The 15,441-nt window shown below is 52.0% G+C and overlaps 1 protein-coding gene across 2 annotated transcripts in view; it reads left to right on the forward strand.

Annotated features, from left to right (window-relative positions):
• The window catches only part of OSBPL5 (oxysterol binding protein like 5), a 96,953-nt gene that overhangs the window by 26,111 nt on the left and 55,401 nt on the right, over nt 1-15,441 (forward strand). Inside the window, exon 2 of one of the 2 annotated variants that reach the window (XM_049892800.1) lies at nt 398-613. The exons of the other annotated variant lie outside the window; for it this stretch is intronic. Coding sequence (XP_049748757.1) covers nt 599-613 — 15 coding nt within the window. The 5' untranslated portion in view covers nt 398-598. The remainder of the gene's footprint in view (nt 1-397; nt 614-15,441) is intronic. 2 annotated transcript variants of the gene reach the window in all.

Consider the following 15,441-nt stretch of genomic DNA (forward strand, 5'->3'; position numbering starts at 1 on the left):
GCCTCGTCCTGCACCGTCCTCATGATTGTTGGTGTGTTTCAGTCCGTTGTTGGCGGCCGTCATGCCAGTCCATCTCATGGAGGGTTTTCCTTGTTCCTACTTCACCAAACATGACGTCCTTTTCTAGCGATTGGTCTTCCCTGACAGTGTGTCCAAAGTAAGGGGTCTAAGTCTCGCCATCCTTGTTCCTAAGGATCATTGCGGTCACAGCAGAGTCTTAATCACTTTATTATTTTTAGGTAACCTTTTTATCATGGGCCTTACCGTCTGGTCCTCACCTGCCTGAAGTCTCTTTTCTAGCTGGCTGTCACCTTCTCACTCGCTCGTTTCCCTTTTTAAAAACTCTTCATCTTGTTTTGGGGGATGTAAATCCAGTATTCTATCATTTGTCTGTCAGTGTGTCCTACTGCGGTGGCTTGCGTGTTGCCGTGATGCTGGAAGCTCTGCCACCAGTATTTCAAATACCAGCGGGGTCACCCACGGTGGACAGGTTTCAGCAGAGCTTCCAGGCTGAGACAGACTAGGAAGAAGGACCTGGTGATCTGCCCCTGAAAACCAGCCACTGAAACCCCTGTGGATCACAACAGAGCACCGTCCAATGTGGTGCTGGAAGGTGAGCCCCCTAGGTTGGAAAAAAAAAAAAAAACCCGAACATGTTGCGGTCAAGTTGATTCCGAGTCATAGCGACTCTATAGGACAGAGTAGAACTGCCCCATAGGGTTTCCAAGGAGTAGCTGGTGGGTTTGAACTGCCGATATTTTGGTTAGCAGCCTAGCTCTTAACCACTGTGCCACCAGGTAGGGTGGACCCTAAATCCAGTGACTGGCGCCCTTATAAGAGAAAGGAGAGGGAGATTCAACCATGAAGACGGCCGTGTGACAAAGGAGGCAGAGGTTGGAATGGTGCTGCTATAAGCCAGGGAACCAAGGATCACCAGAAACATCAGAAGCTGGGAGAGGCCAGGAAGGATCCTTCCCTAGACCCGTCAGAAGGAGCCAGCCCTGCTGGCACCCTGACTTTTCAGCCTCCAGGACTGACAGAGAACACATCTCTGTTGGTTTAGGCCACCCACCCTGTGGCATTTGTTACGGCTGCCCCGAGAACCCAGTGCACTCCCTCTTTGGGAAGACTAGTTAGTTCTCTTCAGAAAGCACTCGGAACCTGTGAAGCCCCCACCTACCCAGCCGCCTGCTAAGGTCAGCAGCCACTGGGGTCAGCTTGCTGCTCTCCTCTCACCTCTGGGTAAACCCTGGGCTCACCCTCAGTGTCTCGGCGCAGGCAGCCAGGGGTCTCAGGACATGGGGGTCCTCTCCCCACCCACCAGATTAACCAGCACCTGAGCATAAGTTTGAGCGTTCCTGGGGACTGCCCATCAAGGGCCGCCTACTAAGTGGGACTGGCCTTCCTGGAAACCAAGGGAAGAAGCATTAGGACCGAATGGGCCTGGAGAAGCTTCCAGACCCGACTGGCCATCTATACAGGGGTCAGGTGGGGCTACAGATATCTTGGGAGACAGGGTGGTCTCTCAGGGTGGCTATGGGGAGCACACTTGCAGACCCGATTCCCCGAAGGCTGGGCAGACCAGGGGGTGGCTGGCCATCAGGACCCAGCCCCGCTGGGGGCCCTCTGATCCTCACCCCACAACACAGCCCACAGCCAGGGGTCACGATGTTGCCCGAGGACAGCCTTGTTGCCCTGCCACGTCGGACTCATTTCCAGCCACCACCTCTGCTCACAGGAGCCCAGGGCTGCGTCTGTCTCAGGTTTGTCACCACATAACGTGATCCGGTGTCAGGGAACAGACCCAGATTTAGGTCTATGACTGGAGAACAAACCATGCTTTCTCACCTGTCCCCCGCAAAGACTTCTCAGCCTTGGTGGCTCTGGAGGGTGTGGCCTCCGGGAATGGGGTTGCCAGGGGTTGCAGGACTTGTGGCTCAAGGCAGAGGCACTGTCCTGGGTCCATGCCCCTCAGACAAGCTGTTGAGGCCTGAGCCAGGCCCCTCAGTGTCCCCTGGGGCAGGGGAATGAAGTTTGACGTCCCCCTGTCCTCTGTCTCCTGGGTACGCTCAGGAGCACAGGCTGGCTGGAGCTGGGGACATGGCCCACCCAGGGCAGCCATGGGGGCTTTGGAGCCTGGGGGGCTCAGAGGTGGGAGTGTCTATGTGCTTCTCCCGGAAGAGACCCTTAGCGGCTCCTGCTGGCTCTGATGAGCGAGGGCAGCTGGGGACAGGGCACAGGAGTGGCCTCAAAGGGCTGAGGGGTAACTCGGCTATGCCTCAGGGACTATGGCCACACGAACCCCAAGGCCGTGGCCTGGGGGTGACCTCTGTTCCTGCAGGTGGATGCACTGGCCTGGTCATGATATCACCATACCCACCACTTAGGAGGGTCTGTGGGATTTTTTTTAATGACTCGTTATGATTTTTTTTTATTGTGGTAAAATACATATAACAAAATTTGCTGTTTTACCGTCTTTATGTGTACAGTTCAGTGATATTAGTCACCCTGTCAGTCATCTAGTGCTGCTATAACAGAGATACCGAAAGTGGACGGCTTTAACAAAGAGAAATTTATTCTCTCGCAGTCCGGTAGGCTAGGAGTCCAAACTCAGGGCGTCAGCTCCAGGGAAAGGCTTTCTCTCTCTGTCAGCTCTGGAGGAAGGTCCTTGTCATCAGCCTTCCCTTGGTCTGGGACCATCTCACCGCAGGAACCTCGGGTCCAGAGGATGCACTTGGCTCCCAGCACTACTTTCTTGGTGGTATGAGGTTCCCATGTCTCTCAGCTCCATTCCATTTCCTTTTATCTCTTGTAAGATAATAGGTGGTGCAGGCCACACTCCAGGGAAACTCCCTTTACACTGGATCAGGGATGTGACCTTATAAAGGTGTTACATCCCACCCTAATCCTCTTTAACATAAAATTACAATCACAAAATGAAGGACAACCACACGATACTGGGAATCATGGCCCAACCAAGTTGTCACATATTTTTGGGAACACAATTCAATCCGTGACAGTTACATTCGGCTTATTGGGCAGCCATCACCGCGATCTGTATGTGTCCAGATATTTTCATCACCCTTGACAAAACTCAGTGCTTCTTCATCAGTACCTCCCATGTGTCCCTTCCCCTTGCCCCTGGTAACCAGTAATGAACTTCTGTCTCTGTGACTTGCCCCTTTTAGACGTCTCAGAGAAGTGGAATGGTACAATATCTGTCCTTTCACGTCTGGCTTCTTTCACCCAGCACCATGTGTTCAAGGTTTATCCATGCCATAGTGTGGATCAGGGCTTCATTTCTCTCTATGGCTCAGTAATATTCTGTGGAATGGATGGGCCACGTTGCATTGACCCATTCATCGGTCGATGGACACTTGGCTGGTTTCCACCTTTTGGCTCTTGTGAGCAGTGCTGCTGTGAACGTTGAGGTGCAAATATGTAGGGTTTTAAAGGGTGCTTATGTTTTCTGTTATAAAAATCATCCCCCTTTCACCACACCTATTCAATTTGTACGTTGAGCAAATAATCCGAGAAGCTGGACTGTATGAAGAAGAACGGGGCATCAGGATTGGAGGAAGACTCGTTAACAACCTGCATTATGCAGATGACACAACCTTGCTTGCTGAAAGTGAAGAGGACTTGAAGCACTTACTAACGAAGATCAAAGACCACAGCCTTCAGTATGGATTGCACCTCAACATAAAGAAAACAAAAATCCTCACAACTGGACCAATGAGCAACATCATGATAAATGGAGAAAAGATTGAGGTTGACAAGGATTTCATTTTACTTGGATCTGCAATCAACAGCCATGGAAGCAGCAGTCAAGAAATCAAAAGACACATTGCACTGGGTAAATCTGCTGCAAAGGACCTCTTTAAAGTTGAAGAGCAAAGATGTCACCTTGAAGTCTAAGGTGCGCCTGACCCAAGCCATGGTGTTTTTAGTCGCATCACATGCATGTGAAAGCCGGACAATGAATAAGGAAGACCGAAAAAAAGTTGATGCCGTTGAATTGTGGTGTTGGCGAAGAATATTGAATATACCGTGGGCTGTGAGAAGAACGGAAATATCTGTCTTGGAAGAAGTACAACCAGAACGTTCCTTAGAAACAAGGATGGCGAGACTGCGTCTTAATTACTTTGGACATGTTGTCAGGAGGGATCAGTCCTTGGAGAAGGACATCATGCTTGGCAAAGCACCAAAAACCAAAACCAAACCCAGTGCTGTCGAGTCGATTCCAACTCATAGCAACCCTATAGGACAGAGTAGAACTGCTCCACAGAGTTTCAAGGAGCGCCTGGTGGATTCGAACTGCTGATCCTTTGGTTAGCAGCCGTAGCACTTAACCACTATGCCACAGGTCGGTGGAAAAGAGGAAGACCCTCAACAAGGTGGATTGATACAGTGGCTGCAACAACGAGCTCAAGCATAACAACAATTGTAAGGATGGCGCAGGACCGGCCAGTGTTTCGTTCTGTTGTGAATGGGGTCGCTATGAGTCAGAACCAACTCGACGGCACCTAACAACAACAACAAGAGGTAGTATAATGTGGAGGCGTGTCCCTGACGTTGGACCATCTACCTCTGTGGCTATGCCCGGCTGCTTATGGGACTTTGAACCATGAAGGTCCCTGGTAGCCCCTGCCTTGATCTCTATGTTGGGGTCAGGTCGGCACCCAGCCCTCGTGCTCATAAGGGGTTAGTGGGCCCATGGAGACCAAGCCCATTATTAGCCTGGCACCCGGTGGGCCACAGAGGCTGTGATCACGATCAGCGCATTGATGGAAATTTGCAAAGTTGTTAAGTCAAGTCTTTCTTTGTTGAAGAAAGAGAGTCCGTCACCTGAGGTTTGCCACTGCTAGTGTTTTGGCACCTTCTAGATGGCTTCCAGCAACCTGGGTGGCCCAAGCGATTTGCTCTTGGTTGCTAACTGAGAGGTTGGTGGTTTAAACCCACCTGGCAGCACTGCAGAATAAAGGCCTGACAAACTGCTTCCGTAAAGATCATTGTTGTTGGGTATCATCAAGTCGATTCTGACTCATAGTGACCTCCTGTAGAGCTGCCCCAGGAGGTTTTCTAGGCTGTAGTCTTTACAGGATGTCTTAGTCACCTAGTGCTGCTGCTATAACAGAAATACCACAAGTGAGTGGCTTTAAGAAAGAAATTTATTCTCTCTCGGTCTAGGAGGCTAGAAGTCCGAATTCAGGGTGCCACCTCCAGGGGAAGGCTTTGTCTCTGTTGGCTCTGGAAGAAGGTTCTTGTCATCAGTCTTCCCCTGGTCTAGGAGCTTCTCAGTGCAGGGACCCTGGGTCCAAAGGACGTACTTCTTCATTCTTCATTTTTGGTGGCATGAAGTTTCCCTGTCTTTCTGCTCACTTCTGTCTTTAATATCTCAAGACAGATTGACTCAAGATACAGCCTAATCTTGTAGATTGAGACCTGCCTCATTAACATAACTGCCTGTAACCCTGCCTCATTAACATAGAGGTAGCTTTTAGAAAAAAAAAAAGCTTTTAGAGCACATAGGAAAATCACATCAGATGACAAAATGGTGGGCAGTCACACAACACTGGGGATCATGGCCTAGCCAAGTTGAAACACATTTTTGGGGGACACAGTTCAGTCCACAACACAGGAGCAGGTTGCCAGGTCTTTTCTCCCGCTGAGCTGCTAACTGGGTTCTGACCTTTTGCTTAGCAGCCAACTGCTCAGCCATTGTGCCACCAGGGCTCTTACAACCTAGAAAACCCTATGGAGCACTTCTGCCCTGTAACACATGCGACCACCAATAGCCGGGAGCCAACTGGACAGCAGCTAACAACAGGTGATTTCCATTAACGGAGAAGTTCTCTACTGTGTTGTGGCCAAACCCCGATCCACTCTGCCTCCGCTCCCTCCGCTGGGCTCCGCATCACAAGGGCACAGCCAGGCCCCTAAAGCCCTCGCAGGCTCTTAGTTTTGCTGGCTTCATTATGTTCCACCAAAGGGGTGACCCACAGATGAGGTGGCCTTCTGTTCCCACTGTCTGGCACCTTCGCCCCAGTCAGGTTTTGTGTCCCTCCAGGGTCAGCCAGCTGGAACCACACCTCAGTGACTCTGTGCTTGGTGTCTGGGCGGGGTTGGGGTGCCAGGTGCTGGAGGGGTCAGTGGGCACAAGACTTAAGTAGTCCCTTGGCCCTGCTGTCCAGACCTGACTGATGATGGTGGGACAGTCACCCCACTGCCGTTCTAGGAGCATCTGCTGTGGGTGGTCTCGCTGCTGTCTGACCTAAGGGTGGAGACGAGGAGGACCCCCGGGCTGCAGGTGGGGAGGCTCGAGGTCACAGGGCCATCGTCACACAGGCGACCCTCCAAAGCCCCCGGGGAAAGGGCTGGACCTGGGGGTTCTGCCAGAACCTGGGTCAATGGGAGCGTGGTGGGAACATCTCAGAGAGCTAGGGGGAGTGTGCTAGGGGCGGGACCGGGGCAGGTGAAAGCAGGCCGGTTAGCAAGGTCCAAGCTGGTGCTGGCTGGGGTCTGCCAGGCAGACGGATCTGAGAGGAGGCAGGGCCCAGGATCCCCCACCGCCTGGGTGCAGTGCCTCTGAGCTCCATCCCCTGTAGACTGACCCTATCCCCATCCTCTGGTCCCCGCCAGGATGGGTTGGCAGCCTTGGTGGGACACGTTGGGGTCAGGCCTGCAGCAAGGAGCACGGATGTGCCCGTATCCCCCAGCTGCTGAGGCTGGGCTTCCTAGAACTGGATGAGGGGAAGGGCGTGGTCTGGCCCAGAGGAAGTGGGGAGGGAGGAGTCCAGGCCGCTGACTCCTGGCTATAGGGGCGGGGCAAGGAGCTGCCTGGAGGGAGCTGGAGGCCAGTGGGCAGGACCAGGGGCCAGTTGGGCCTGGCCAGACCCCATGAGCACATGACCCAGCTGAGTCAGCTGGAGAGAGCCCAGGCACAGCCCAATATCCAGAGTAGGGCAGCTGCTGCCCCATCTGAGGGCTTGGCTGCCCCAGGGCCTTGTCTCTGCAGCAGAAGCCTGGCCCTCTTGTGCTCCATGTCCAGTCCAGCCCTTAGCGGTCTCCAAGTGCAAAGGGGGCTTAGGGCTTGAAGCTGTGCAGCCTGAGAGGGCCCTGGGCGTGACTGGAGCCACGGGGGTTGGGCCAATCATTTCTCCATGTGGGGCCTCAGTTTCTGTATCTTTAAAATGGGTGATGATCTCTGTCTTCCCTTCCTCATGGGCATTACAGAATCACAGCAGCTGGGATAGAGCAGGTTTAGGGTAGTTTAGTTCCGGAACATTCTAGAAGCATCTTAGGGCCCAAGCGCCAATCTGGACCTGTCAGGAATGGATATCAGGAGACCCCAAGGGCCCTGCTCCCATAGGGACTGCTCGTGCAGCCTGGTCTGAGCTCCAGGTGGTCAGCCCAGCCAGACCAGTGCCCGACACATTTCTGGGCCCTTGTAATAATGTCTGCCCTCAGGGAGGGCAGCTGTTGGGCCAGAACATACAGTGTCCTGGCATGATGGTTCAGGAGTCCTGGGTTGGGTTCCTCCCAATAGGGACCCCATGGTGACTTGCCTGGTGACCCTAGCAAGTTTCCAGAACTGTGTGCCTGGATATTGACATGGTGGCTACTGTCCTTTAACCAATGGCTGCTGCCCTCCCCTGGGACCTGCCGGCCTCTCCACCAGGCGTGAAGAGAGCCAAGTGGTGGGCTGCTTAGACCTGAGCTTATCTGTGTGTTCGGGCATTTCCTCGAGACCTTCTAGAGCCAAGGATAAGAATCCATGTGGTCAGGCGGAAGTCTGAGGAAGGCAGTCTGCCACACCCTCCTTGTGGACAGGGGAGCTGGAAGGCAGACACCCCTTTCCTCCTCCCCTGAGAGACAGCCCCTGGTGTCAGAGCCACCTGGCCCCTCCCCAGAACCCATGCCCCTCCCCGAGCCCCTCACACTGACTGCTGGGGAGAAGGCCAGGGACTGGGCGCAGGAGCCCTGGGCGCAGTGCTGGGGGTGGGCTTGAACCATGGTCCCCACCCTGCCTCTGCAGGCCCCTTCCCCAGCCGGGCCTGGGACTTGGCTGCCCTCATCAAGCAGGGGCTTCTGTCACCTTTTTGCAAATGGAGGGTCAGTAAGGGCCATGACTCACTGAGGACACACAGCCGTCGGGGGCAGGCTAGACCCTCACCCCTGGTTCTGGGTGGTTCTTGGGCCTCCATGGGGTGACAGGAGGAATTTTCCAGAATCGTCCCTTTACTCCCACATCTGCAGGAGGGACGGGAAGTGCATTCAGGACCTGCCAGATGCCTTTTTGGAGCTTCGGTCTTGCTGACCACTCTGCACCTGCCCCTCCTGGAGCCTCAGCCCAGGCTGGCCAGGTCTTGGCTGGGCTCCTGCCTGGGCCTCCTGACACCGTGCCAGTGACCTTCCTTCACGGGGACCCATTGTTCCTGCCTGAGGGCGGGCATCTGGGTGATAGAGGGGAGGCGTTGGGAGAACTGCCCCGAAGGCAGTTTCTGGAGGGCTCCGTGCCAGTCTTGGGGTGGGGTGGCCTGAGGCTGGTGTGAGCTCCACGCCTGCTCACCAGACCTTGCTTGCACCAGTGGCGTTGGCCTGGGATCAGAGAGCCTGGCATCTCCCCAGGTGCCTGAACAGGTGGGCGTCCTGGGAGACACAGGGCTGGTGGGGCAGGGCAGAGCCTCACCTGCTCTCCCACCTGCTCTGGGCTGCGCCACCTGGGACCCATGGCCCTCCCATTTTGTGGGGGTCCCACCTGAGACCTATTACCCACCCATGTCATGGGGTCCACACCTGGGACCCGTCACCCACCCATTTTGTGGGGGCCCCACCTCTGTAGGACCCATCACCCACCCATGTCATGGGGGCCCCATCTGGGACCCGTGAGCCTCCCATTTTGTGGGGGGGGGTCCCACTTGGGACCTGTCGCCCACCTATTTTGTGGGGGCCCCACCTGGGACCTGTGGCCCACCCATGTCGGGGGACAGGTGGGAAACAGAAGCTGATGAGCGTGCCAGGCCATGCAGGGTGGGGCAGCCAAGCCATCTCCCACACTCCCCATATTGTCCCCATCCCCAACTCTCAGGTGGCCTGTGAGCCTTGGCGGGACAGGGTGCCATGGAGCAGAAGGGACCAGGGGTGCCTGTGGTTACTGGGGAGAGTGGACAGCGATAGCCCTGGGCATAGGTGGAAGCCGCCAGTCAGCTGGCCCAGCCCCTGCTGCTGGCCAGCTGGGAGGGCTGCCCCCAGGCCCCACCCGGTGATGCATCTTGCTTTTTGTGACTTTTTCGTGTAGTGAAATATATGTAGCAAAACACTTGCCATTTCCTCTGCACGCTCCTCCCCTGCCCAGAATATTAGGGGTGTGCCTTAATTTCCTGTGGCCGCCGTAATGATATACCACAAGGTGAGTGGCTTTAAAAACAGAAATTTATTGTCTCACAGCAAGGGAGGCTGGGAGTCCAAGTCAGGGCCTCGGCTGTACCGACCGCTCCCAGGGCCTTTGAGAGAGGAACTGCCCCACGCCTCTCTCCCAGCTTCTGGTGGTGACTGGCGGTCCTTGGCTTGCTTGTAGACGCAGCTGTCTCTGGCATCATGTGGTGCCTGTCTTCCCCCATGGTGACCCTCTCTCCATGTTTGTTCTCTTTCCTAAAGACACCACTCATATAGGATTAGGCTCAGGACCCACCCTCCCCTGGTGTGACCTCATTAGCTGGTAACATTTTCAAAGACCCTGTTTCCCCAAGCAAGATCACATTCACAGGTGCAGGGCTTAACACTTCAGCATCTCTTTTGGGGACACAGTTTAACCTGTAACAGGGCAGCAGGATAATGTCCAGGTGCCAACAAGTGGTAGACACAGGGAAGCCCCCCTTTCTGCCTGGCCTAGGACCACCACCCACACAGCAGGAGGTGGGAGAGAGGAGCGTGGCCCCGAGCGTGGTCCAGGAGGTATCTCAGCGCAGCGGTGTGTCTACAGAAAACTGCACCGATGGCAGTTAGTTTTAAATTGCTGAATGATCTCTCCTTGCTAGCAATGGAAATTGCCATGGCCAATAGAAACTGCTCATTGATGGCTGTCTTAGTCACCTAGTGCTGCTCTAACAGAAATACCACATGTGGATGGTGTCTTAGTCACCTAGTGCTGCTGTAACAGAAATGCCACAAGTGGATGGTGTCTTAGTCACCTAGTGCTGCTGTAACAGAAATGCCACAAGTGGATGGTGTCTTAGTCACCTAGTGCTGCTGTAACAGAAATGCCACAAGTGGATGGTGTCTTAGTCACCTAGTGCTGCTGTAACAGAAGTACCACAGTGGATGGTGTCTTAGTCACCTAGTGCTGCTATAACAGAAATACCACAAGTGGATGGTGTCTCAGTCACCTAGTGCTGCTGTAACAGAAATACCACAAGTGGATGGTGTCTTAGTCACCTAGTGCTGCTGTAACAGAAATACCACAGTGGATGGTGTCTTAGTCACCTAGTGCAGCTGTAACAGAAATACCACAAGTGGACGGTGTCTTAGTCACCTAGTGCTGCTATAACAGAAGTACCACAGTGGATGGTGTCTTAGTCACCTAGTGCTGCTATAACAGAAATACCACAGTGGATGGTGTCTCAGTCACCTAGTGCTGCTATAACAGAAATACTACAAGTGGATAGTGTCTCAGTCACCTAGTGCTGCTGTAACAGAAATACCACAAGTGGATGGTGTCTCAGTCACCTAGTGCAGCTATAACAGAAGTACCACAGTGGATGGTGTCTTAGTCACCTAGTGCTGCTGTAACAGAAATACCACAGTGGATGGTGTCTCAGTCACCTAGTGCTGCTGTAACAGAAACACCACAGGTGGATGGTGTCTTAGTCACCTAGTGCTGCTATAACAGAAATACCACAGGTGGATAGTGTCTTAGTCACCTAGTGCTGCTATAACAGAAATACCACAGTGGATGGTGTCTCAGTCACCTAGTGCAGCTGTAACAGAAATACCACAAGTGGATGGTGTCTCAGTCACCTAGTGCTGCTATAACAGAAATACCACAAGTGGACGGTGTCTCAGCCACCTAGTGCTGCTGTAACAGAAATACCACAAGTGGATGGTGTCTCAGTCACCTAGTGCTGCTATAACAGAAATACCACAAGTGGACGGTGTCTCAGCCACCTAGTGCAGCTATAACAGAAGTACCACAGTGGATGGTGTCTTAGTCACCTAGTGCTGCTGTAACAGAAATACCACAGTGGATGGTGTCTCGGTCACCTAGTGCAGCTATAACAGAAGTACCACAGTGGATGGTGTCTTAGTCACCTAGTGCTGCTGTAACAGAAATACCACAGTGGATGGTGTCTCAGTCACCTAGTGCTGCTATAACAGAAATACCACAAGTGGATGGTGTCTCAGTCACCTAGTGCAGCTGTAACAGAAATACCACAAGTGGATGGTGTCTCAGTCACCTAGTGCTGCTATAACAGAAATACCACAAGTGGACGGTGTCTCAGCCACCTAGTGCAGCTATAACAGAAGTACCACAGTGGATGGTGTCTTAGTCACCTAGTGCTGCTGTAACAGAAATACCACAGTGGATGGTGTCTCAGTCACCTAGTGCTGCTATAACAGAAATACCACAAGTGGACGGTGTCTCAGTCACCTAGTGCAGCTGTAACAGAAATACCACAAGTGGATGGTGTCTCAGTCACCTAGTGCTGCTATAACAGAAATACCACAAGTGGACGGTGTCTCAGCCACCTAGTGCAGCTATAACAGAAGTACCACAGTGGATGGTGTCTTAGTCACCTAGTGCTGCTGTAACAGAAATACCACAGTGGATGGTGTCTTAGTCACCTAGTGCAGCTGTAACAGAAATACCACAAGTGGACGGTGTCTTAGTCACCTAGTGCTGCTATAACAGAAGTACCACAGTGGATGGTGTCTCAGTCACCTAGTGCTGCTATAACAGAAATACTACAAGTGGATAGTGTCTCAGTCACCTAGTGCTGCTGTAACAGAAATACCACAAGTGGACGGTGTCTCAGCCACCTAGTGCAGCTATAACAGAAGTACCACAGTGGATGGTGTCTTAGTCACCTAGTGCTGCTGTAACAGAAATACCACAGTGGATGGTGTCTCGGTCACCTAGTGCAGCTATAACAGAAGTACCACAGTGGATGGTGTCTTAGTCACCTAGTGCTGCTGTAACAGAAATACCACAGTGGATGGTGTCTCAGTCACCTAGTGCTGCTATAACAGAAATACCACAAGTGGACGGTGTCTCAGCCACCTAGTGCAGCTATAACAGAAGTACCACAGTGGATGGTGTCTTAGTCACCTAGTGCTGCTGTAACAGAAATACCACAGTGGATGGTGTCTCGGTCACCTAGTGCAGCTATAACAGAAGTACCACAGTGGATGGTGTCTTAGTCACCTAGTGCTGCTGTAACAGAAATACCACAGTGGATGGTGTCTCAGTCACCTAGTGCTGCTATAACAGAAATACCACAAGTGGATGGTGTCTCAGTCACCTAGTGCAGCTGTAACAGAAATACCACAAGTGGATGGTGTCTCAGTCACCTAGTGCTGCTATAACAGAAATACCACAAGTGGACGGTGTCTCAGCCACCTAGTGCAGCTATAACAGAAATACCACAGTGGATGGTGTCTCAGTCACCTAGTGCTGCTGTAACAGAAATACCACAGTGGATGGTGTCTCAGTCACCTAGTGCTGCTATAACAGAAATACCACAAGTGGACGGTGTCTCAGTCACCTACTGCAGCTGTAACAGAAATACCACAAGTGGATGGTGTCTCAGTCACCTAGTGCTGCTATAACAGAAATACCACAAGTGGACGGTGTCTCAGCACCTAGTGCAGCTATAACAGAAGTACCACAGTGGATGGTGTCTTAGTCACCTAGTGCTGCTGTAACAGAAATACCACAGTGGATGGTGTCTCGGTCACCTAGTGCAGCTATAACAGAAGTACCACAGTGGATGGTGTCTTAGTCACCTAGTGCTGCTGTAACAGAAATACCACAGTGGATGGTGTCTCAGTCACCTAGTGCTGCTATAACAGAAATACCACAAGTGGATGGTGTCTCAGTCACCTAGTGCAGCTATAACAGAAATACCACAGTGGATGGTGTCTCAGTCACCTAGTGCTGCTGTAACAGAAATACCACAGTGGATGGTGTCTCAGTCACCTAGTGCTGCTATAACAGAAATACCACAAGTGGGTGGTGTCTTAGTCACCTAGTGCTGCTATAACAGAAATACCACAAGTGGGTGGTGTCTTAGTCACCTAGTGCTGCTGTAACAGAAGTACCACGAGTGGATGGTGTCTCAGTCACCTAGTGCTGCTGTAACAGAAACACCACAGGTGGATGGTGTCTTAGTCACCTAGTGCTGCTATAACAGAAATACCACAGGTGGATAGTGTCTTAGTCACCTAGTGCTGCTATAACAGAAATACCACAAGTGGACGGTGTCTCAGCCACCTAGTGCAGCTATAACAGAAGTACCACAGTGGATGGTGTCTTAGTCACCTAGTGCTGCTGTAACAGAAATACCACAGTGGATGGTGTCTCAGTCACCTAGTGCTGCTATAACAGAAATACCACAAGTGGACGGTGTCTCAGTCACCTAGTGCAGCTGTAACAGAAATACCACAAGTGGATGGTGTCTCAGTCACCTAGTGCTGCTATAACAGAAATACCACAAGTGGACGGTGTCTCAGCCACCTAGTGCAGCTATAACAGAAGTACCACAGTGGATGGTGTCTTAGTCACCTAGTGCTGCTGTAACAGAAATACCACAGTGGATGGTGTCTTAGTCACCTAGTGCAGCTGTAACAGAAATACCACAAGTGGACGGTGTCTTAGTCACCTAGTGCTGCTATAACAGAAGTACCACAGTGGATGGTGTCTCAGTCACCTAGTGCTGCTGTAACAGAAATACTACAAGTGGATAGTGTCTCAGTCACCTAGTGCTGCTGTAACAGAAATACCACAAGTGGACGGTGTCTCAGCCACCTAGTGCAGCTATAACAGAAGTACCACAGTGGATGGTGTCTTAGTCACCTAGTGCTGCTGTAACAGAAATACCACAGTGGATGGTGTCTCGGTCACCTAGTGCAGCTATAACAGAAGTACCACAGTGGATGGTGTCTTAGTCACCTAGTGCTGCTGTAACAGAAATACCACAGTGGATGGTGTCTCAGTCACCTAGTGCTGCTATAACAGAAATACCACAAGTGGACGGTGTCTCAGCCACCTAGTGCAGCTATAACAGAAGTACCACAGTGGATGGTGTCTTAGTCACCTAGTGCTGCTGTAACAGAAATACCACAGTGGATGGTGTCTCGGTCACCTAGTGCAGCTATAACAGAAGTACCACAGTGGATGGTGTCTTAGTCACCTAGTGCTGCTGTAACAGAAATACCACAGTGGATGGTGTCTCAGTCACCTAGTGCTGCTATAACAGAAATACCACAAGTGGATGGTGTCTCAGTCACCTAGTGCAGCTGTAACAGAAATACCACAAGTGGATGGTGTCTCAGTCACCTAGTGCTGCTATAACAGAAATACCACAAGTGGACGGTGTCTCAGCCACCTAGTGCAGCTATAACAGAAATACCACAAGTGGACGGTGTCTCAGTCACCTACTGCAGCTGTAACAGAAATACCACAAGTGGATGGTGTCTCAGTCACCTAGTGCTGCTATAACAGAAATACCACAAGTGGACGGTGTCTCAGCACCTAGTGCAGCTATAACAGAAGTACCACAGTGGATGGTGTCTTAGTCACCTAGTGCTGCTGTAACAGAAATACCACAGTGGATGGTGTCTCGGTCACCTAGTGCAGCTATAACAGAAGTACCACAGTGGATGGTGTCTTAGTCACCTAGTGCTGCTGTAACAGAAATACCACAGTGGATGGTGTCTCAGTCACCTAGTGCTGCTATAACAGAAATACCACAAGTGGATGGTGTCTCAGTCACCTAGTGCAGCTATAACAGAAATACCACAGTGGATGGTGTCTCAGTCACCTAGTGCTGCTGTAACAGAAATACCACAGTGGATGGTGTCTCAGTCACCTAGTGCTGCTATAACAGAAATACCACAAGTGGGTGGTGTCTTAGTCACCTAGTGCTGCTATAACAGAAATACCACAAGTGGGTGGTGTCTTAGTCACCTAGTGCTGCTGTAACAGAAGTACCACGAGTGGATGGTGTCTCAGTCACCTAGTGCTGCTGTAACAGAAACACCACAGGTGGATGGTGTCTTAGTCACCTAGTGCTGCTATAACAGAAATACCACAGGTGGATAGTGTCTTAGTCACCTAGTGCTGCTATAACAGAAATACCACAGTGGATGGTGTCTCAGTCACCTAGTGCAGCTGTAACAGAAATACCACAAGTGGATGGTGTCTCAGTCACCTAGTGCTGC

This window comes from Elephas maximus, chromosome 7, assembly GCF_024166365.1.
Source record: "Elephas maximus indicus isolate mEleMax1 chromosome 7, mEleMax1 primary haplotype, whole genome shotgun sequence".
In the NCBI taxonomy this organism is placed as follows: Eukaryota; Metazoa; Chordata; class Mammalia; order Proboscidea; family Elephantidae; genus Elephas; species Elephas maximus.